The sequence below is a fragment of the Empidonax traillii genome, unplaced genomic scaffold (genome assembly GCF_003031625.1).
Source record: "Empidonax traillii isolate 1590-97213 ecotype Southwest subspecies unplaced genomic scaffold, ASM303162v1 scaffold340:size591717, whole genome shotgun sequence".
Classification (NCBI taxonomy): Eukaryota; Metazoa; Chordata; class Aves; order Passeriformes; family Tyrannidae; genus Empidonax; species Empidonax traillii.
In genome coordinates, this window is record NW_020955533.1 from 44,801 (window position 1) to 68,814 (window position 24,014).

Consider the following 24,014-nt stretch of genomic DNA (forward strand, 5'->3'; position numbering starts at 1 on the left):
CCCCGACGGCGCCGCCCCGACCACGGCCACGGCCACGGCCCCGGCAGCGGGGCCCCGCCGCCCTCCCGCGGCCGCAGGACCCTCCGTGCGCCGCCGGCCCGACCCCTCCGTGCGCTGACCTCTCCCGGCTGCTCCCCCGCTCGGCTCTGGTGTCGCGTCTGTCCCCTCGCTTCTTCTTTCCGCGGAAAGGGACTCGGGGGTGGTGGTTGACAGCCGGCCCAGTGTGAGCCAGCAGTGGGCCCAGGTGGCCAAGAAGGCCGATGGCATCCTGGCCTATATCAGCAATGGTGTGGCCAGCAGGACCGCGGAAATGATCATCCTCCTGTACTTTGGCATCGGTGAGGCTGCACCTTAAGCATTGCGTTCAAAAAGCATTGATTTCAAAAAGGACCTTGAGGAGCCGGAACATGTCCAGTAAAGGGCAACAAGACTCATGAAAGGTCTACAAAATGTGTCTTATGAAGAACAACTGAGGGAGATAGATTTGTTTAGTCTTGAGGAGACACAGGGGGGACCTCGTTGCTCTCTACAAGTACCTGAAAAGAGGTTATAGTGAGGTGGGGGCCTGTCTCTTATACCATACCTGCAGTGATAGGACCAGAGGAAGTAGCCTTAAGCTGAGACAGGGGAGATTCCAACTGGATATTAGAAAAAATTATTCACTGTTAGGGTGGTCATACTTTGGAATTGGTTGCCCAGGAAGGTGGTGGAGTCACCATCCCTGAAGGCGTTTAAGAGGCATCCGGATCTGGCACTGAGTGAAATGGTTTAGTGGTTTAGGGGTTACAGGGGTAGTGCTGGGTGGATGATTGAACTTGGTGATCTTAAAGATCTCTTCCAACCTTGATGATTATATGATTCTTGCCACCCACCTGTGCTTGGCTCACAGCCATCGGCTGCAGGGGGCTGGAGGGGCCCTGGCGAGCCCATTGGGTTCCTGCAGGAGTGGAGATGAAGAAGAAAAAGATAGCTGCCTAGTTTCTCTTGTACATGCTGGAAACAACACTGTTGCCTGCTGCCACCTTTTACCTTAGCTTGTGACTCCTGCCCCGGGATGCCTGCTGAAGGGTCCCTGAGGGTGGAGGGCTGTTGCCACCAGCAGGAACTGGGAATATTCCTCAGACAGCACTGGGTGATGCTTCTGGATTCTGTCAAAACTCCCTCAAAGTGCCAAAGTGCCAAAATTCCCTCAAAGTGCCAAACCGAAAAAAGCACCACAGTGCTGATAAACCCCTCGGGTGGGGGCAGCAGGGCAGCACAGGGTGCTCTCTCTGGCCTTGCACTCATTTCCTGCCCTTGGGCCTGCTTGTGCTTTCAGGAGCTGCATCTCTTGCAGGACGGTCCAGGACAATGCTCAGCATTGGTTCTGCCAGGGCCTGTGTGACAAGTGCTGCTTTGGCACTCCAGGGTGGAGAAGGACAGCGGTAATTGTTGTCCCTCGCTGTGAAACTGAGGGATGCAGCACTGCCCTATATGGGTTGTGTTGCCTAAAAGGTTGCAGAGGAAAAAAGACTCCAGGCCAAATTAGGTAGGTAGGAGGTAAGATAAGCAGCAGAGGTTTTAATGAGCCACCAGGCTCCAGGAATACAACCCACGCGGGCGTTCTCTCGAACACAGGTGCTACAATCTTTATAATTATTTCCATCCAATCCCCGCCTGGCCATCCGCCCGTTTCTGTCCCCAGACACGCCCTTCAGGAATTGAGTCTGGGGGAGTTTTGGGACCCTCTCTTCCTCATCTTCATCTTCATCAAAGCACGTGCAGTTCTTGGAGGCTTTCCAGGGCTCTGGTCTTGAAGGTCGTTGTGTCTATGTCTATATCTTCTTGTGCAGATTTTAGGATGTTCTCTACAGTTATACCTTTAAAATGGGACTAAACAGGATGGTGGAATTTAGGGGGATTGATATGGGAATTAGGTAACAGGGTTGGCTATGTGTAACTACTGTGTTAAGGGTAAGGGATTCAATGCAGCTACGTTAAAATCTATATTCACTACACAACTACTTCTAAAATCTATCAAAATTAAAAATTAAAAAATCAAAAACTCTAAGGCAACAGTTGCGAGTGGCTGAGCCCTGCTGTGTGGCCCCCAAGTCGACGCATCCCTTCCCATGCAAAGAGCAGCTGGAGCTGTGACTCAAGACAGCTAAGAGAGTCTACAAGTTCCCTGTGCTCCCAAATTTGCTCTGGAGGGATTGACCCACTCATGCCTGTTCAGCTGCTGACTCTGTGGGAACAAGCTCCCACCGCATGCTTCCTAGGCTCCCTGGGGCCCAGCATGAGACATTCCTCTGTTTCTCCTGAGACCATGGTATTTGCATACATGTCCTTGGATTTCTCCATTCCTCTCTGGAAGGGCTCCATGCTATTCTCCCGGGCGAAGGGCTGCCCTCATAAGCAAGCAGTACACCAAACTCAAGAAGTTTGACATATTTTGTTGTTGTTGTGCTGTGTTGTGTTTTGCTTTAGTTTGTTTTTTATGGGTAATTCACTAGAGAAGTGATGAAAAGGGGGTGAAATGTACAGAGGGACACATCGTCCAACCCAGTTCTAGTTACAAAAAACATTTTGCATATTTCACCTCTTTCCTTTATCTCCTGCCAGTTGCTGGGCGTCTCCTTCATGGACCCCCAGATTCTTGTTGGTTAGAGTATCACAAGCCCTGATACTCTTAAGCTGAGAATGGCAGGGTGTTTAATTAACCAGAGCAAGCTTTTCTGACATGTCGCTATCAGCATTCCACTCAGTAGGAGGAAAACTGTAGCTCCGAAAGGAGGAAGGACGTCGACACATTTCCTTTCCTCTCCCCCCCTCCCCGCTTCGAATCTTTTCCTTTCCATGCCAGACTGCAGGCAGTGCCCTTGCCTCTCTTTGGAATAGTTTTTCCTCGCAGGGAGGAGGCCTTAGTTCATGCTTTGGTGCAGAAGGACCTCTAGTGTCCCTTCGCAGTTCATGCTTTGGCATCACCGCTCTACGCTCGGTATTTCTCCACCTCAGGACCTTCGCAGGTACTGTGGAAGGAGACAAGATGCGCGTAGTACCTGTAGGGCAGTGGCTGGGAGAGACAAGGCTGGGTTGCTCCTCCCTAGGCAGAAGTCAATTACTCTGAGCAAAGCTCACCTCGCTTTGCTTCCACAGCTCCTCTGCGGCTCCTCCACATCCCTTTTTCTTCACCCCGGGGACCTCCAGGTGCCTTTTTGTTCACCACAGGCTGCTCCATTTAAATACATCAGATGCTCCTGCTGTCCCAGTAATGAATTTTCCCCTGTGTTTCAGTGAGGGCCAGTATAAATATGTAGATTTGTGTTGTGCGTCTTGGGACTTTACTTGTAGAGTTCCCCACCAAAATCTGTGCTTAGTATGCAGCAGCATAAATTTTTCTTAAGCAGATTTAATTAAAGTTATCAGTGGCAGCTATTAGGAATAAAACAAAAGTGCTCTTATGTGTTTGGATCCGTTTCATCATTCATTCCTTATTTCATCACCAAGATGGTCCTGCATTCATCACTCCAGTGAGACAGTGTGGGAGGTGGGGCAGGCTGGGTGGCCTTTCCTGGTGGAGGAAGAAGTGTCCAGGGTCTCTGAAGGCGGGAGGAGATTTGGCAGACAAAAGTAGGGACTATGGGAGAATGGAAGCCGACAGCTTTTAGATGTTGGTGTATTTCCAAATCGAGCGTTTCACTTGGTGTTAGACTTCTCCCAGCCAAGCAACTCCTCCGGATTTGCGCTAGCTCTTACTTGGGATACAGTTGAGCAGCAAAGTAGATCTATCGATTCTCTACAGGATGGACACGGGTGGGTCGCTCTGCGAACTGAGTAATGAAGTCAAACGGGTGCCTTTTCCACATGGAAGACCCTCGCCTTCTGGTTTCCCCTCTCGTCCCACCCGGGCAGCAGCCGTCTCCGCAGGCTGAGGAGAGGCGGGAGCCCACCGGAGCCCAGCAGCTCACGCCTCTCCAGCGCAGAGCTGGAAAGCTCTGGAGCTTCCCCGCTCCGGACTCTGCGGTGCCGGGCATCCCTTCTGCTCCTCCTCCCTCTGCAGCGGTCTCTGCCGAGTTTCGGTTTCCATTTCTCCGCCGGGGCGTTCCCGGCGCAGTCTCGGGCTCTCCGGAGCTGTACATCGGTCGGCCGGTGAGGGATGGCAGCGAGACAGCGGCGGGAGCGGCGGCGGGGCCAGGAGAGAGGCTCGAGAGGTACCGACCGGCGCTCAAGTTGGAATAATCTGCTGTGCGACCCCTTGGGGAGGGCAGCCTCTGCTTAAGGGACTTAAACATGTCCCAGTGAGCAGCACTCGGAGCGGGGGGTGTGGAAGGAGGAAGACCATGCCGGGGAATAGACAGAAATTTTCCTCTCTAGTTCCATGTTGGGGGTGTGAGGAGGGTGTGCAGTGAGACTCCAGAGCTGTAAGGGAAATCAGAGCAGGCTTTACCGGTGACTACCTTTCACGCTTGGACATCCTGGGTCTCAGACACTTGTGCTGCTGCAGGGCTACATGCGAGTAGAACAGGTGCCTCAGGATCAGGAAAGGATCCGAAGCCCCTCAGCTGTAGACAAGGAGGGACTTCCTTCTGCTCTAAATAGTCAGTGTGTGAATTTTTCATCATTGCTTCTCCAGTGTCACATAAAACGTTTGACTTGAGGTATCCTTAAGGTGGTGACAAATCTGGGGTGGTCAGATGCTTCAGGAAGTGCTTTGTTTCCCCCAGGCGCTCTCAACAGATGTGCAAAAGTGACTCACTCTGCTTGTGCTGACTGGTTTCACTGGTAGTCGTGGGGGCTGGTTGCACAGCAGCCTGAGAGATGGGGAAAGGTCTTTTAGTGGTAGCCAGGAGAGTCATCCAGTATGAAACCGAGCAGTGGGTAGGCAGGACACGGAAACCCAAAGGAGCCTGAGAAAATAAGTCATACACACTTGTCTGACTTTTTCCTGAGAAGTAGAAGCTGTTGCTGAAAACAGTAGCACACACAGGTCTTGGGAGGGGGGCCAAGGTGGTTAAGATGCCTGCTGCCTCAGTGTGACCATTGTGTCTGTCTGTCTGTGTTCTGCAGAGCACACACAGTCGCAGAGGAATGAGGTGCAGTGCTCAAACCATGATGCGACACATAAGCTCATTCTCTCCCATGACGGGAAGGTTTCTGAACACTGGGCTAAAGCTCCAGGAAACTTCTCTAAAACAAGGTAAGGAGCTGTCATGGGGTGGAGGTATGGATGGCAATGGTCCAAAAATACAGCCTGCTTTTCCTAACGGTAACATCCAAGAGACTGGGTAACATCCAAGAGACTGAGTCGTGTTCCTGTTGTAGAGAGGGAACTGGAATGCAAACATTCCTAGTTACCAAATCTTTATCTTCTTTTTTAACCCAGCAAGAAGAGCACAGATTTTGAGAATGATACCAAGGTTTGAGCTGCTTGGGATGCACATGAGACAGGTTTCTTTCAAACTTAGTAAGGATCAGTAGTACATACCAGAATAATGCAGAGGACTTGCAAACCACACATGGCTTGAGAAAATTGCATGTGAAAGACACAAGCATGTCTGAACCGTAGCACCTTCTTATTAAGCTGTGAGGGTAACCATCATGTACAAATGGCCCAGCAGTTTGCTGTGTGATTTTCTGTTAGCTTGCCCTGGGCTGAGCCTGATTCTTTTCCAGCTTCCCAAGGAGCAAACCACAATCAAATCAGTTCACCCTGCAGGCCAGCATAAGAGCAGGGTGAATCAACTTAGAGGTGACCTATATTCTTCCACGTATTTTCTGCTAAAAGTGATAGGGCTTGGTGGGCAGATGATCTTTGTCCTTTACTTTGTCTTACGGCACAGCATCTATCTATTTTGACTTTTTCTTTTTCCTTATTTCTGTAGGCTGGTGAAAGAACTAGGAAGCCTAAATATTGTTCAAATAGCATGCGGAGGCCAGCACGCCATGGCACTATCCAGAGGTAGCCTCTTTCAAGAACTCTTTTCCTCCAAACAGCAGTCACATTATGGCAGGCTTGCTCTGAGAAGGCAGTGTTTGTACTGCCTCCAGTAGCTGGTGACATCATTATAGAGTAATGAATGGTGGGTCGGGGACACTGGCTACCAAAGAGGTCAGAAACAAATGGAAATTTGGTCTTGCCTTGGAGCTGAAAACAGCACAGAGTTTTGCTACTACTTCCAAAGTGCAAATACTTCAGGGAAGCATTGAGGCTGAGCTGTTTTTTTTATTCTGTGTGTGAAGGAGGTGAGCTCTTCACCTGGGGCCAGAACACCCATGGACAGCTTGGACTGGGGAGCCAAACCACGTTTATTCCCCAAGCACGGCTGGTGGAAAGACTAAGAGGCGTCCCACTTGCTCAAATTGCTGCTGGAGGAGCTCACAGCACCACCGTGTCACTCTCTGGAGCTGTGTACTCCTGGGGAAAGAACAATTTTGGACAGCTGGGACTCGGAGACACAGAAGGTAAGGAAGGACAAAACCAAGTTGCTCCTCAGTCTTGTCAAGCCCCTTTGGTGCAGCAGCAGACAGTAAAGTCTTTTGAAGAAAATATTTCTGGATAAGTTCTCTGTTTCCTGACCGGGAAAGGCATGTAGGAACAAGGGATTTAGGGGCTGTATTTCTGTAGAGAACTTGCAATCATTTTATGTGGCTAACTGGATAGTGTGGGCTTTTAAAACCTCTGAGATCTTAAGGATTTATTTCCACTCCCATCCTCTCTCTGGGAAGTCTTGCATAAAAGAAATTATTTTATACTTTTTTGTCTTCTTTAATTTTTTGTAAACAGAAGGTGAGAGAAGAATTAAAATCATCCATTGTCTTCAAACCTAGAAGGCTACAGCAGAGTTGCCCTAGCCGGACAGAACCTGAAGTTAGCAGAATCTAATCTGAATGAGTCCACACCCTTGAGAATCAGATATTGTGAAGCCAAGTACTGTTTGGCAAGGAAACAAAGTATTGAATTATGTTTCAAACTGAATGTAAATAAAAATAAAATACTGTGAAAAAGACAAAATATTATGAGGAAGAGTATGTTATAGTGAAGGGTAGAAAAACAACCCAAAACCAAGTTGTAATTACATGAATTGCTGTAAGAGAGGGACTGAAAAGTGCTTATGCCCTCTATTTTCTAAGTTTTTCTATGTATGAGACCCCACAGCACTCTTTCACTTTAGCAGTGCTATCTTCTTTCCAGACAGGGACTGCCCATCATATGTTGAAGCTTTAGAGCACTGGAAGACTGTATTTATCTCGTGTGGGGCAGATCACACTGCAGTTCTCTCCAAGGTGAGTCTGAAATGGAAAGTCAGCATCTGAGACCTCACCCCGTGAGAAAAGATACACTGCTAAAGGTCAGCATGGAGAGGTTGGTATGGTATTGCCTGCTTCCATCCGAGTCTGAAGGTGATCCCCAAGGGATGTTAACTAAGCTATTGGGAAAACTGGCCTTTTCTCAGATTACCATCACCTGCTTGCAAGCTTTTGCATGGATATGCTGAACTGGAATCCTGGAGCACAGGTGTGCAGTTCAACTCTCAGTACTTTTAAAAAATATTTTCTTTTTTATTGGAGATTTTACAAAATGAGAACAATAGCCAATTCAATAGGATATATTTATATACTAAGGTTTATTCATAAAATTCTTAAGCAATGGAGAGTTATTTTCAGGAGTTAAATTGTTTCTCTCAGAACTTAAATGATTTGGACATGACAGTGCATCATTAGGCTTGATGCAAAGTGAACCCTACCCATGTTTGAATCAAGTCCCATATAACATTTTGTGTCTTGCTGGCTTTCATTCTCAGTGGCAACCATTTGAATGTCATTAATAATGCAGTGATCCTCTTGTTTGTTTCTTCATTTCAAGGAGGGGCTGGTGTGCACCTTTGGAGCTGGAGGGGCTGGCCAGCTTGGTCACAACTCTACCCGAAATGAACTCATGCCTCGTGTGGTGGCTGAGCTGTGGGGAGCAAGGGTTTCGCGGGTTGCCTGTGGCAGGTAGGAAAGTGCCAATAACGTCTTCTAAGGGCAATGTCTTAGAGAAATGACTGAAGGACAGTAGAGGGGGAGTCACCAAGATGTTCAAATCCCTGTATGCCAGTGGGTCAGCACTGTCAAAATATTGTCCACTCTCCAATGTAAGACTCTTCAGTTTCCTGCCAGAGCCCCAGGGAGAGCAGAATGCTCAGCCCATGATGAGCAGAGGGAGAGGGCTGCAAAACCACCAGAAGCCCTTAGTCTTTTGCTCCTCTAATAAACAAAGGGTATACTGGGTTCCAAAGGGCAAAAGACTGACAAACATCTGGACTGGGAAAGCCACTGAATTCCCATTCACACTGACAAACTGGTGGGTCCTTAGTAAGAATTAAAGAGCTGTGATAATTATGCAGTTTCATTCTGCCTTTCTGTAACTGGGGCAGAAAAAGTCTCCTGTCAACTTATGTGGGCTTGGTATCGGGTTCAGTAGCACATCAGTTGTGCTTTTAAAAACAGAAGGCTGTGAAGCTAGCAAGGTCTAACATCATTTTTGTCTGTGGAAACCAAGGTAAATCACTGAATCTGTATGTTTCTTTATTGCTGAATGCAATGGAGAGTTCTAACACTTTGGTTAAAGCAATTCTTTATCTGGACTGTCAGGACTTCCAATGACAGGCCTCAGGTTTCCACCCTGAAAATGTATCTGAAAATTTTATTTTGTCTCTCCCAGTTGTTTTTGCTTATTATGAAAATTGTGGGTTTTTTCCTGAACAGACAGCACACTCTAGTCTATGTCCCTTCTTTGGACAAATTCTATTTCTTTGGTTCTGATGATGAAGGACAGCCACAAGATAAGAGGAAGCCTAAACAGTTGATACCACTTCCCATCAATCCACCAGTGAAGAGTGGAAACTCCTGCCAAGGTAATGAGCACTGCAGATGTATACAATCTATATTTGTTTCTTCCAGGGAGATGTCTGCTTTCTTGATTTCATGTTTAAACCGAGAGGCAAACATTATATCTCATGCTTAGTTGGCCTTCCCAACAAATTCTATGACAAATTATTCCATTTGCTGCTTGATTTATCATCACAGGTAATGGCCACATAGGATCAACTTTTTAGACAGGTAACTACTATATGAGGGGTTTTTTTAATGTTCCACTTTTGTGCACTGAACTCTCTGAAGCTAATGACTGTCTCTTCAAATGTTCGTATGAAAACATTTTTGTTCTTTCACAGAAAATAACCGGTCACAAAAGGGGATTAAAATTACTGCAGGAGTAAAGAAAAGTTTTGTCCTTTGCGAGGAGAACTGGGTATGTGCACATTTGATCATGGCTTACCACTGTTCACAATACTGCTGGAAACATTTGGATTTTCCATCCTGCTTTTAGCATTCCAATTTCATATATGTCTATTGCAGTTTCTTCCATGCTTACCTAGAAACTACTTTAAATGGCAATTATATACGTTCTGTGGGTAATGCATTGGGATCCTGCTGGATGACCATTAATTTGTTCATGCTTAGGCTGAACTCTTCTTGTAAAGATTGGCTTAAAAAATAAGAATCCCATCTGCTAGACCTTTAATCTTGTTGATGTTTTCATGCATTTCACACAGAATTCCCATTTGAATGGAATTGCCACTCTGACGGATAAAAAAGTGGATGAATGGATTTCTAATTACAGTTCAGAAGTCTGCAAGAGGGCAAAAATGTAAGTCAGGAACCTGGTTTTGAGTTTGGTTGGGTTTTTTTGCCCTGATACATGATTTTTTCTAAAAATCATTAAGTTTTGGAGACTACTATAGGAACTGTTGTTCAAGAATTAGCCAAGACACAATCTTGTACCAGCAATTCTCACCCAGTTTTTGCACGGGAAAAAGAGATGTTGACAAGCAACAGCTTGCCTGTAACCTTTTTGCAGGAACAGAGGAGATGTACTGCCTGGCTTCAGAAGCCTGTCCTCTACTTGCACAGAATGGTTAAGTTGATGAAGAGCCAACAAGTTAAATCAGTGAAAGATTCTGCCTGCACACCAAGGCCTTGTGCAAAAATTGCTATCCAGAGTACCCAAACTGGATTGTTTTATCTGTGTCAGCATTTAAAAATCAGTGGTCCTTTCTTAAATTAACCATTTTCAAAAGCAGTTAGTATGTACTACTGTGGGATGCCTTACACTTGTGTCTGAGAATTACGATCGTGTTAGTCTTTTTTCAGATCTTACACGAGAGGTTATTTTCTTTGTGAAAGTCTGACTCCAGCTGCTGAATTTGAGCATTTCAAAATCCTGGCTAACCTGGAACTGAATGTTTCCCTGACAACTTTTAGAACAGTTTGGATCATATGGAAAGTGTTTGTTGAGAGGATGAGAACGAGAGGGTTCTTTCCAGATCTCAGTAGGAAGGTCCTGATATCAAATTGCTTGATAAAATAGCTGCTTCAATAAGAACATAACCAGGAATACAGGTAGTGAGTAAATCTAGCATCCCTTCAGATGATGGGAACCCAGTTCTTGTGCAGCAATAAATTGATAGCCTGATTGATTTTATCCTCCACATGCTACAAAGATCCTGTCCATGGAGGGAATCCTTCTCCCTCCAATGCCTTTATATGTAATGATAATGTTCAGACCTGTCAGGAGAAGATATCTCCATGATAACATCCACCAGCATGCAATTAGCTGGCATGGGACACTTGAGCAGGTTCCCCTCCAAGGCCTAGGAGAGCAAAGTGATGCTAGGAGGTTTGTGCGGTCAGGTGCAGAGACACTTGTACACATATTTTTTGTTCTCTGGGAATTAAAAACCTGAAGTTGAAAGGATTGACTTTGGTTTGTCTTTTATAATCAGGAATATCAGACTGATCTTCTCATCTGAGGCTTGCATCAATGGAAGCTTCCTGCAGGAAAGGTAGCGTGCACTGACTTAGATGTAACAGAATATATTGGCTGCATGTAAACTGACCAAACAGTGTTATTTTAGACCACATATGTAGAAAAGATTAGTCTTATCTGAATTTACTAGAAGCAAGCCCGTATTTTTCAAAGTCAAGCTAAAATTAAGTTTTTTATACCCCCCCCTCAGTCCTATTGAACTTGCTAGAGAAGCTCACATTCTAGAAGATTATCCTATTGTGATATTTGATAGAATAATCCCTTTAGGCAATATTACAGCTTTCAAAGGGTCCGTAATAGCTCCTTCCAGCACTGAAGTGGAAGTCATTTTTGGGTGATATACAGGAAATCTACTATTAATAGTTCACAGCCACACAAGAGAGGAAAGACAGGATATTAATCAGGTCACAAAACAGTGACCTGTGTCGACTATCTTAGAACACATGAAATTATACCCATTAGAGCTAGGACTGAACTTTTCAGTTATTTTCTCATGTTCAAATGCTTCACTATTCAGTCACTAACAAAAACCAGCTTCTTACATAATTTGATGTTCTCTTTTTCTGTTTGTGATAGAGACAAACATTTCAAAACCTCCAAAGAATTCTCAGGTGTAGACATATCCAAAGTGAAACGTTTTTATAAGAATATCATCAAGAAGCCAGAACTCTACCAGGAGGTAAGGATTTGATATAAGGATTCTCACTACACAGATACTGAGGAGCTCTGGATTTGTGCATGAAACTTAGGTATTTCATGCCAACCCAATTACTTTGGCAAAACATAATTGCATTTTAACCCTTGTCCTTTTTTTTTTTTTTTTTTTGCCTCCGAAGGTTCAAAAGGAGATTGATAACTTACTGCCATCACTGTCTTCCTCTCCCATCTCACCTGAAAATTTGAGAGTCTACTTGATCTTGCCTTTCATTCTGCAGGGGAAGGATGGAAGCTCCTACCATTCACTGAGGCTTCTAGCACAAGCCATCATGAAGCTCCAGCCAGAGGACCTGCAAATTCTTGGTAGGGTTTTATGGTGATAGAACGGAATGATTTAAATCCTTGGTCATTTTCTGCTGCAGAACAAGAGTCAGTATCACTGATGTAGTGTGTTCCAGCGCTTGATATAATTGCTGCTGATAGATGCAGAAACATGGGGACTATGCAGCAAGAATAAAAAAATTCTGAGGTTTACTAATTTATGTAGTCCAAAGTTAAGCAATTTTTTTGTCAAGTTTATTTGATAAAAAGATAAAATGCTTCATCCACAAATTGCAGTGCTTTACATGTGACATGTCACCTCACTAGCTGTTTTCTTTACAGCATGCCTATGCTCAAATCTAGAAACATCCTTTTTCAAGGAGCTGGTCAGTCTGTATCAGAGGGTTTGCCAGGAAAACCTGTCTCGATTTATCAAGGAATTCCATAACTATGGGCCAAGAGAACCCTTCAAGCTGTCCCCAGATGAAACAGCACCTCTGCAAATACTGCAGATGCTTTACCAGGTGAGAAAGTACTTGGATCCTCACTGGACAGGATGTTTCAATATGGCTTTGCATATTTTAATCCTTTTCACTTGCTGAATTCTCTGGGTTTCCTTCTTACAAGGGAACATAGGGCCTTGTCATTTGACACTGCTTCAGGAATCTCTTTGGCTCTACACCAGCACAGCTGTGAAGGAATCCTGCTTGAGTTGTGCCTAACTGACCCTCTGTAGAAACAAAAAGCTAAAAGCATGTTATAGCCCCAGGAAGGGGGAGGAATGCCTTCAGTGGTGTGAAGAGTACGTGCATTCATGCCTACAGAGCTATGGATATGGTGTCCCCTACGCAGCATGCCCATTCACCTTTCTGCTGGTGAGATCCCTCACCCCAGTAACCAAATTTAAAAGACAACCTATCTGCTTGACACATTGGGGCTGTCACAATAATGCTGCATGAGGCTTTAAGAGCCTATTACTTGAGAAATTCTCTGGAACAACAGTATTAGAGCCTCTTTAGCCGAAAACAAACAAGGGGAACAAAGGGAGCAGTAACTGTGTTCTTAACGACCATCCTTTCTCCTGTGGAGATGTTCAAAATTTAGGAGAGTCAAGAGCACAAGCACACAGTATGAATCAGAGAAGAGTTGTTAAATTTTGTTCAGAACTGAAAATTCTTTTAGCTGAGACTGCAGATTTGGTCCTTGAAGTTTAGACTGTTGAATCTGCATTTATCCAGATAAATAAACTCAAAAATGCAGCAGGCCTACTCCTCTGTGATTACATCATTTGGAGCTTCACATGTTCACTGCCCGTCCACAAATATCTTTGCCAGGCAACAAGTATGAAAATGAACAGGGAACTACAGAGTGTTCTGCAGCATGAAAGATACTCAAAGGGAAACATACCTTTCCTGATGGAGTCCTGTTAAGGAATCTTTGTAAATGAAAACTGCTTTCCTGCTAGTTTTTACGTGGCTTTCCGAGACTTCTCGCTATGGGGCGCTGTGCTACTTGTAGCACTTCTAACCTTTCGCTTCTGTTCAGGGTCTCGGAGCTCTTTCTGTAGAAAGCCCTGTCAGTTCTGTCCTGCCACAGAGATGCACAGCTCGCTAGATTCGCTGCTGACATATTGTGTGTATCAATGCAGGTGAACTCCAGAACTGGTTTCAGAGTAGAAGAAAGCAACTTCTATATACCTGATGTGAAACAGATTATCCAGTTCTGTCAGTTCCTTAATAATGCAGTAAGTATAAAATTTTATCAGCAGTGCAAAACACTCTTTTTTTTGTCTTTTATTTAAATAGTTGATATCTCTCTCTCTCTGGATATAATTATACAGATATAAATATATAGATATTGATATGAAAGGCAATGCTAGACTCTAACCAATTACATCTCAAAGACAATGCATTTTCTCTAGCAAGCCCTTTACCATCCCAGTATTTTAGCAGCTACAATAGTACCTTTCCTGAGATGACCCCTAATTCTGAGAGTTGGAGCTGTCCTCCAGCATCTTAAGAAGCTCTGTTGGCTTTGAATTAGTAATCAGTGTGAAAAAGCACCATGAGGGATGGTTGCTATACTTATTGTTACCCTAGATTTTATTATGTTTTATTAATAGAAACATTGTGGGGTGTCTTTAAACTTTTGTTTAGAAACCATATTTCAATTTACTTACATCTTAAAACAAAGCCATGATATAAAAAATAATCTGTCAAATGGTTTATTTCTTGATGACATGAAGGAGTGAAAATTAGCTACCAAATACAGTCAGTGTCACAGTAAGCAGGATGAAATGGAAAGGTGGATAGTAGGGGCTTCCTTAGGCAAAAAACCCCGTAGCTTTCTGGCAACTTGCCTGGAATTCAAAGGGTAACTGCCTCATTCCTTCATAAGCTTTTGTTTGCTAATGTGCCAATTTTGTACCAATTAACCAGAGTGGAGGAGAAGGTTTGGGAAACAGCACAGAACCAAAAGCCAAATAGGACATAACCTGAAGTTGCTGCCTTATCACACTAGAGGTGTAACACTTTGAATTATTTTCATACCAGTACCTGTACTTTTGGTAGTACAGACAATAAAGTCAGCAGTTTTTAAAAACAAGTGTACCATAACCTGGGTATCCACGACATTTTTACTATGTGTTTTGGTTTAGCTGAATTCAGCTGTTAAAATCACTTTCTCTCTGTTTTATTCTTGGTGTCTGTCTGCACAGACAGGTTAGATGCCTCTCTGTCAGTGTTTCTCGCAGAAGTGTGTAGAAGGTGTTTTTAGGAAGTGTACCTTTGCCAGTGTAGTGCTCGTGCACACAGCCAGGGCACATCTCAGAGACATGGGACTTTGCCAGGGTACAGGCCAGCAGTTCAGTCTCCACAACGGAGAGTACTCCGGAACTGGTTTCTCAGGGGAAAATCAACGTGTCTTTTCCTTTCTTCCCTGTCGTTTCAGGTAGCCCTATGGACCCTGAGCAAGTATCCATGCATCTTTGACGCGCAAGACAGGATGGACGCTCATAGAGCAGAATGCGAGTTTCTGTTCACACAACACTGCGTTCTGTCCCTGATCTTTGCTGACGTAGGTGTGGCCAATTTTGTTACAAATTAGAAGAGATAAACACACTGCAAACAACTGTTATTTCAATCCTCAGATAACCGGTACAGACACGGGAGCGCAATGGGAATTTCATGTTAGAAGAGAGTGCTTTCTGCAAGACATATGGAACAACTTAGAACGTGCGTCAACCCAGGAATTCAGGAGGACCTTAAGGGTAAGATACCAAATTGTATTATTTGTTAGCTCTAAATATCTTGCTACGGTGTTCCTTGATTTTCAGTGTGACTGAAGTATTGGTAGAAGGGTTTCAGTATTCTCTGAGCATACAACGAACAAACTGTTCTTCAGATTATTATACACGTTCCATAAGTGGTGTAGAGTAAATCTGGATGGCAGTATCTTACACTGTTATTCCAGGTAGCCATCAAGCTTTGTTGGTGTAAGTTAAATCCTAGTGGCAGTGCTATTTCCTGTGAGGTTGCTTTGGGGTAACGTAATAGGATTGCTCAGGAAACTAGACTTGTCGAAGTCCAGTACTATTACTGCTAGACTGACTTTTAGACCCCATGCTAGTTTGCTGCACATGAAAACCCCAGTGGCTGGGGAACCAGCCTTAGCAGCCAGCAAGCAACATAGCCACAAAAAGCCATTTCTCTCATGGAGATGCTGTTTGAAGGGGAAGGAAGGATAGTGCCAGCAAGAGAGATGGGAATCTGATCATAGCGTTGCCGTCTCCATGTGCCTCTATTCTGTGGCTTCCACACAAACCCAGAGGTTCTGGTAGCTGTATTTCCTGCAGGAATCGCAATGCTAGCCCTGCCCTGCAAAAAGCCATGAGCTGGGTGACATGGGAAGAGGGCACCTGCCCAGAGTGGAACTCAGCTCAGGGGCCATGGGCCCTATCAGTCACTAACACAAAGTCTGGCACCACACCTGTGTCACAGGAGCTATCAACCTCAGTGCCCTACTACCCACTTCTGGTGCTTCCCAAGTGAGCCTTCTTGCCAACAAGAACTGTCAAAGCTTTTCCTTCCCATACACTTAGGAGAAGGTTCACAATGCCCCCCTAGAGCTAGAACTACCTTTCCTTCCCGCTTCCTCACTTCACCAGCTGTCAGAGGCATTTATTTACAGAGGTAGTGAAGCTTGAGCTCTGTACTATCCTCTAGATCTCAAGTCTCCACCGACTGTGCAAGAAGCTCTGACAAACAGCTGCACTTAGCGAAGTCAGCCTTCAAATGCACCTAGTGCAAGCACTGCCTTTCACACTGCACATGGCAGCATTATTTACAGCAGCCTGATAAATCTGACTGCACTATTAGTCACCCACCCAGAGAAACTATGGTCTGCAGTATCTACAACTTGGTGCTGCATTTCTGCATTTTTCAGCAGGTAGAGGACATTAATGTGTTTGTGTTGCAGATATAAACCACTCAGCAGCAAAACATAAAAAAGAAACCTTTATAACAGATTATTGTAGCACTGGCCTGTCCCCTTCATAGCTGTGTCCAGCTAGGAAGTTTTTCAGACAGTACTGAGAACTTGGCATGTGACACCCTCATAGTGGTTTGTCACCCCATTCTCTAGTGTTGATGTAAATGAAAACAGGGGAGGCTGAAGTGTTTAGAAGAAGTATCTCCTGTTCCCTCTCTACTGAGTAGGAGATGGTGCTAAGGGAAAGGATATTCTACATACTTAAAAGGCATTTTTATAGCTGTTGACTTGGCTAACAAATCCTGGGCTCAGCTGGGAGTTATTTTTCCCTCTAACCTGTCAGGAGATGCCTCTTTAATGAAAATGACCCAGCCTGGTTACTAAACTTGTGTACTCAAGATATATTTAACACACAGTACTGGGACACACATCTCCTAAGCAGACATTGGAATATGTTGGAGGCCACTCTAACAAAAACCCCAAATGCACAGGTACATCTGTTCTGCAGAGCTATCGTTTACCCATCTTATTCTTTAAAAAATATGAAAGAAAAAAACAGCAGCCACTGCACATACAGACATGGGTATCATTCAACAAATTTCTTCATTTACGTCAAGTCCCAAATTTTGTTATTAAACACCAGCCTAACTTATTTTAGGTTATGTTCTTCTGACACTGAGACAAATATACTTCAGTACACACATCAAGTTAAAACAAAACCAAAGTTCTCAAAGAGAGATTCATATCACTGCATGTTTAATTTAATGTATTATTTAAGATCAGTTTTTTCAGTCAGGGTACAGTTCTTTCTCATGAAAACAATCTCCACCTATGTGGTTTTCATTAGTGCCACTACAAATGCACAACAACACTCTTGAAGGGATACAACAGAGGGAATTAGTGCTTCTTATTACTCCTACTCTTAGCGGTAGGTAACAATGGGCTGCTGCTTCATACAGTTCGAGATACTACTAGGAAAATGATGACAGTCTGTAGTGCCAAAGGGAATTCTCCAATGAACTGCAATACCCGATGAGATTAAACCAGCTGCGTTGATTTAGAGAAACCCAGGGGTTAGCAAACGCATCTCACTAGTTGTGCCTAAAAAGCTTAATCCCCATCCAGGTCCAAAGGTGAAAGAACACATAAACTGGTATTGTCACAGGAAGGAGGAGACTGTAGAAACACAGGCTGTTCGTGCTGGTGCAGCCCTGCGGGAAGGCTTCGTCCACGCTGGCTGAGTAAAACAAGCCTGCCAAGGACAGGAGGGGAACGAGCACAGTCAGAGTGGGCAGGGAGGGCAGCATCCCTCCCCCGGCCATCAGTCCCAGCTCCCGCTGTGCCGGGCGGATCCTCAGGGCTGCTCCGAGTTCTCGGCCGGGGGCTTCTTGCGTGTCTTCCTGGCAGCCTCCGGAACCATGTTCGGGATGCCGTCGATGATGGGGTAGGCGATGCCCAGCTCCTCGTTGATGAGCTCGTTGGTAGCCTCTTCGTACCTGGACGGGCAAGTCGGGGGAGGAGGGGGAATAAAACAAAACCACCAACAAAACAGAAGGAGGGGTGAAAAAACCTGGGTTCGCCCTCGGAGAGCCCCTCTCGCTCCACGCCCTGGGCTGCAGCGGGCCCAGGGCGGGCAGCGAGCGCGGCTGCCCCGGCCCTCCCTCACCTCAGCGGCTTCTTGGAGAGCGGGCACACCAGGAAGCGCAGCAGAGACGGCTCCGGCGGCTGCGGCCGCGCCGAGCCAGAGCCCTGCTCCTGGGTCCCGGATGCCGGGACCGGATCCCGATCCCGGTGCTGTTCCCGGCTGCCTGCCGCCGCCCTCCGCAGCGGCCCCACCACCGCTCGCCCGCCGCGCCGCAGCATGGCCGCCGCTCCCGGCCCCGCCCCGCGCCGCCCCGGGGGCCTGTGGGTGCCGGACAATGGGGAGTGTGCCGAGGTCCTCTAAAGTTAGGATGTTCCTGGATGGAAGATCTTTCCTCAACAGCAAGGAAGGAGACCTGATCGGTGGAGCAGGCAGCAGCCGGCATTCCCTAGTCCAGGACATCCGGGAACCCGCAAGCTTTAGGGATGCAGTAAATCAAGGTGTTGATGTATGTCTGTGGATAACTTGGCAGAATACTCGAGGTCCATGTATCTTATAGTTTAACTATGTTCATTATAATACTAAAAAAAAAAAAAAAATCACATGCCCAGGTCAAAAAGCCCCCTGCCCAGGTGAAGACCCTTCCCCTGAGCATACGGAGGAGTAACCTGGGGTTATGTGATTTGTACGGGAATTACTAACCAATCATAATAGAAAGGCTGTACTTGGACAGTTACTAACTCTGGATTTCTGTGTATAAATGATGGCATGAAAAGTCAGCTGGGGTGTGCTTGATTTGTGGAATAACACCGAGCAACCAGTTTTTCACAGCGCTGAAATAAATAATCGGTGTCTCTCTCGGCTGTGTAATTACTGGCTTGCTGGGTAACGAATCTGATTTTGTGGGCGACATGGGTGTCTGTGTCTATGGGTGTCTTGGGCCTTGCAGGTGGTGTTCGTGGGCGAGCAGGGATGGGACGATGGTGGGCTGTCCCAGGAGCTGTTCACCATTGCTGCCAGGACCCTCTGCCAGCCCGGCACCAGCGCCTTCCGCCACTTCACCTCTGGACTTGTGTGGTTCCCCAGCAAGGTGAGGCAGCCTCGCGGCAGCGGGTGGGAAGCCCACCCATGGGAAAAGGCAGTCACAGCTTTCTGGTGTGCTTGTTCCTAACTAGGCCTCGGGCTGTGAGGATGAGAACACCTTCTTCCAGATTGGGACGCTGTGTGGGATGGCCCTGTATAACCAGCGCATGATGCCCATCCCCTTCCCCAGGGCTTTCTACAAAAAGCTGCTGGGCCTGCCCCCCACGCTGGAGGACCTCGAGGAGCTGCTCCCAACCGCGGGCCGGTACGAGCCAGGCATGGCCCGAGCTTCGGCTGGGTCTCCATGCACAGGGAGATCCCTGAGGCTGAATTTGGGGTATCCATGGTATCTATATTTGCCATTGCAGAGCTGCTAAAAGCCACAGATTTCCAAGGAGGTCCTTGTCCAGGGCACAGATGTTGCTCTTGAACAGAGGCTGGCGCTGCCAAAACAAAAAGCCGAGCCCCATGGCTCAGAAAGGGTCAGGTCTCTGCTCCATATGAGCTTAAGTCCACACTACAAATACGTATTTCAAAACTCTTTGAGCTTTAGTTTGGACTTGGAAAATCTAAGCACCCAATTACTAATGCTGTTTTTTTTCTCTGATTTACTAATTATCCGTTTCTATGATGTTGTTTTACACAGGCACAGTATTGCCGTACACTGCAGTTGTGCTGATTCTGAGAACAGGGTTTCCATGCACTGGGAAGGGAGATTTCAGACAGACATAGCAAGGAGAGGTGCTGCTGTCACCGACATAAAGCTTTTAGGCCCGTGAAGCCCAGCTTTCCAACAAATGCTGTGAACAGCTAAGGAGATGAGAACTGTATCCAATGAGTCGGTGATTGTGTTGAGGTGCTAAAGAGTCCTAAGTGAAGTGAAACATCAGGTTGCCTGCAATACTTGGAGAGGTGCTTTACTTCTCCCTGATCATCCCACTGGTTCACACTTCATAGACAATGTCTGGAAGTGAGGCTATGGTCCAAGCCCACTTCTCACTGAACTTTGTGTAAAGTTGTCCCCACAAGGCATGGGGATGGACTGGAATCCTTTTTTTTACTGGAGGCATTTGCCCTCAGCTCATGGCAACAGCATGACATAAGTTCAGGGCCATATATGACGGTTCTCTATGAGTATAGGTGCTGTGTATGTGTTTTGTATGTGTATGCATTTAAATACTGCTTATCAAAGGATGGTTTTCAGCAGAATTTGAAAGTGCATCGAGTGGTCACGTTTCTTCTCTCTTTTTTCCCCTTTGTCTTTTTGACAGAATTCTCTGGGGCATTTTGAATGAAGAATGTGATCGTATCCTTGAGAGCATGGACATAGACTTCACGGTAAGACCGCTGTGCCATTCAGACATCTCACATATGTACTCAGGCAAGACTGTCCCAGTGCAAATGACACAGCTTGTCTGTAAACTCAGACTAGTAAAAGTGCTATGTCAGGCCCTGCAGGAAGAATGGTAGGTGTGGCACATGTATATCTGTCATATATAATAGATATAGCAGCCAATTTTTTAATTTATTCCTGTAGATAATGGAAGAAGGAGATTCTATGGATGTCGTTGAACTTAAAAAAAACGGTGCCAACATTCCTGTCACTAGGTATAACAGGTCAGTTTTATTTTTACATTTCTTATCCTGTTGTCTGGTTACAATTGCATGAAATAACATGTCTATAGCCATCCCCATATACTCTTAGAAAATACTGACTTCAGTATTATGCCATTGGTCTTGGTCTTTGTACACTTTTGGTCCCTGCTGTATTTGCTGCACACGTGCTAGACACTGGTGGTTTGTGCAAGCAGCTGATGAGAAGGAGATCCTTGGACATCCTGGCATCTGCATATATCAGGAAAATTCCTAACAAATATATAAATACCCTTGAACAGTATTTTCACTGAAATACAGATGATTTGTCTGGCAAATCTAGCTATAGGTACACCTCCGTAAGGGTTGTTTTTTAGAGCAAAATGTTTTCTGTATAGTTATGTCTATGGAATATATCTTGTATATAAAAGAGAAGGAACAATCAGGTCAATAAGGCTTTGTGTCAGTATTAACCTCGGCACAGAGGACAGAGAAAATTCTGTGTCCTGAGTTATGCAGATGATCTGAGGACCCATAGGGATGCACAAGAGGACTGTTTAGGAAGCTTGAGGTACAGCATTTACACTGAGTTGATTCTGCAAGTACAATGTCACTACACAAATCCCCATCACAAGTAGAGAGAAGAGTGAAACTACTGATTAGCAGCTATGCAAATATTTATTTTGATTTTTTTTTTTAATTCAGAAAAATTCTTGGGCATTCAGTAGGAGTTTTGTTGAATTACACCATTTAGGTCTGCTAGGTTCTATTTTTATAATAATCAAGTGTCTGACAGGATTTCATTAGAGTGTTCACATGAAGTACAAGGAGTATTACCAAAATGAATGCATGTTGGCCACTGTTCTCTTTTATTTGTGAAGATCCTCCCAGCTTATTCAGTGAATAAATAATTGCCAGTGATGACTGATCTCAGTAAAGACTGAGTCTTTACAGTTCAGCGGGTCATACAGAATAAAGGAATAAGGCATAAAGTTCTCTATTCCTTTTACAAAAGCACCTATTGTATTGCTCATCTGATATTTTTTCCAGGAAAGAATATGTTGACTTGTATGTGAATTATGTGTTCAATGCATCAGTGCAGAAGCCATTTCAGGACTTTATGCGTGGGTTTTTAAGAGGCTGCCCAGCTAGAAATTGGAAGATGTTTCTCCCTGCAGAGCTCCAGGTTGTTCTCCAGGGACACACAGCAGTTGACTGGCATCTCTTGGAAAAGGTATCGTATACAAGCACAGTGTCCTTCTGCTGTATGTGTGAAGCATAAACTACTTCTGACCCGTTCTTTCATTGATTGCATAGGTCATGAACAGATGGACAGAAGCTCAAGGGACTTTCTCTTTTTTTGACTTGTGTCATTGTTCTGTTTCTAGTCTACATCAGGTACAAGAATAAAGGGGACTAAGTATCAAGCTGTAACTCAAGGATTGTCATAAGAATCTTTGAAAAAACAAATGAACGAGCAGATTCCGGAGGTTAAGAGGATTTGAATATCCATGAACAGGATTATAAAATTTATCAGATAAAATGTTTTTGCTTTAAATATAAATGGAAATATTGAGGATTAGCTGGCCTGTTTTATTTTTATGTTTTTGACAGAATGTGGTATACAGGCTGTACAACGAGTCAGATAAAACCATCCAAGATTTTTGGAATGTGTTTCACGAACTCCCAGAAGAAAAAAAGAAAATGTTCCTTGGTAATGTATCAGTAATTTTAAACTTTTCAAAGTCCTTTTTTATCCTCCACAACACATTTTCTGCTGCCACATTTTCTAGTGAAAACCATAAAGGCTTGCCTGAGTGCACCTGACTCCCTTGAACCTTGCAATTACTTTATCCCTTGCTTTTGTGGTTGTCTTATTGGTCAGAGGCCTCAGTTTGTATGAGCAGACTATACTGATGTAAGCACTTTACCTTTCTCAAAGGATCGCCAAAGCTAGCTCATTGTTTTTAAATGTAGAAGGTCAGACCTAGTCCGGCCTTCCTCATCCAAAAAGTCTAAATTATAAAGTAAAAGAGAGCTAGTAATCATTATTAATTAGTAAGAGACTTTATTGTACTCAGGTACAAATTCAACAAAGCAAAATAATTAGCATATGGAAATAGCCATATGTTTACACTAATTTCCCTTCATTATTTTCTTTAATTATTTTCATGATTTTCAATTAACATTATCTTGGTTTATTTTTTAATTTGCTTACTATTTCTTGCTTTTTTATTTCTCATTCCTTCAGGTTTTTTGTCAGGATCTGATCGAATCCCTGCCTATCAATTGGAATGTTTTAAATTTGTTATTGCAGATGCTGAAGCAAATAATCCAGATGAGATCTATCCCTCTGCCAGTACCTGCTCCCTCATTTTTTTTCTCCCCAGATACAGTAGTAAAAGCATACTCAAGGAAAAGTTGCTTTATGCCATAGAGCATAATGAAGGTTTTGGCCTTGCCTAACTCTTGGTCAGAAGCACTTCAAAGCAAAAATAAGCAAAAAAATGTTTGTTTCACTTGTTATATTTTTCTCTTAATAACTCAGATTTACTGTTTTCTACCCTACCTTATTTTTACTGCACTTTATAAACACTTGAGTGTGTGTTATTTGCTGAGATTTTATACTGATTATAAAAATGATCTTGGACCAGATACCTCATGGCTAGATTGTAAAGTTAGGAGAGAAGAATCCTATTTGAAACACTTCTAAGAAGCAAGCCGATAAGCAAGTCTGTGTATATATTTGTGCAGACAGGGTCTGCAGTGTGCTGGTCTTGTTCAGTTGGTGAGCTCACAGCAGCAATGTACAGTAATTTGTACATTACCAAGCACACGCAGGATATGCTGAGCAGTCATCCTCGCAAGGGCAAGCTAGGGTAAGGTTTTCATCTGTGTTAGTTAAGAATTCTCTTGGGGACCAACTGACAGTAAGGAGACTTGTTCCTGCAAACTGTGAATTTAAGAAGTCTGCTCACCAGGATATGGCCTTTGACTTATCTGAGGGAAATGCTCAGGATGAGGATTTGATCATTCGTAGACTTTTCCAAAAGTTGTATTTGTGAAGCATTAATGGACTTTTTATTATTTAGTGTGGTAACTATGATATTTGTCATGTTTCTTTAGATCTTCTAGGGAGATGTTTTGCAATTAAATCATAAAATTTTAGGCTTGCAGAACAGCTCTGTCTACAGAGCCTGGTGGACATGAGGCTTGCAGGGCTTCTGGAATCTCATTGTCAAAACAGTTCAGAGCATTGGCAGGATATTGAGAGTGACAGGCAGGATGGGTGTTTTCTGTTTATTTTGCTTTGTGGAGAGACAAGCAACAATCATGATTTTTCAGCAGTCTTCACTTTGGTCTGTTAAATGTATCAGGGGCCATATGTAAAGATGATTTTTACTGTGTTGAATTAAATGACAATTGATTAAATTTTCA

At 44.5% G+C, this 24,014-nt stretch overlaps 1 protein-coding gene across 1 annotated transcript; it reads left to right on the forward strand.

Annotated features, from left to right (window-relative positions):
• The first annotated feature begins 119 nt into the window (after window positions 1–119).
• Window positions 120–24,014, forward strand: LOC114061567 (probable E3 ubiquitin-protein ligase HERC3). The gene is made up of 23 exons (XM_027892168.1): window positions 120–338; window positions 5,050–5,179; window positions 5,865–5,941; window positions 6,223–6,444; window positions 7,175–7,266; window positions 7,847–7,977; window positions 8,731–8,879; window positions 9,198–9,271; window positions 9,576–9,673; window positions 10,809–10,868; window positions 11,429–11,531; window positions 11,689–11,872; window positions 12,173–12,354; window positions 13,479–13,574; window positions 14,780–14,905; window positions 14,979–15,098; window positions 18,850–18,990; window positions 19,076–19,248; window positions 20,255–20,321; window positions 20,521–20,600; window positions 21,627–21,810; window positions 22,191–22,290; window positions 22,828–24,014. The coding sequence occupies exons 1-23, from the start codon at window positions 311–313 to the stop codon at window positions 23,040–23,042; spliced, it is 2,832 nt and encodes a 943-aa protein (XP_027747969.1). The 5' UTR covers window positions 120–310; the 3' UTR covers window positions 23,043–24,014.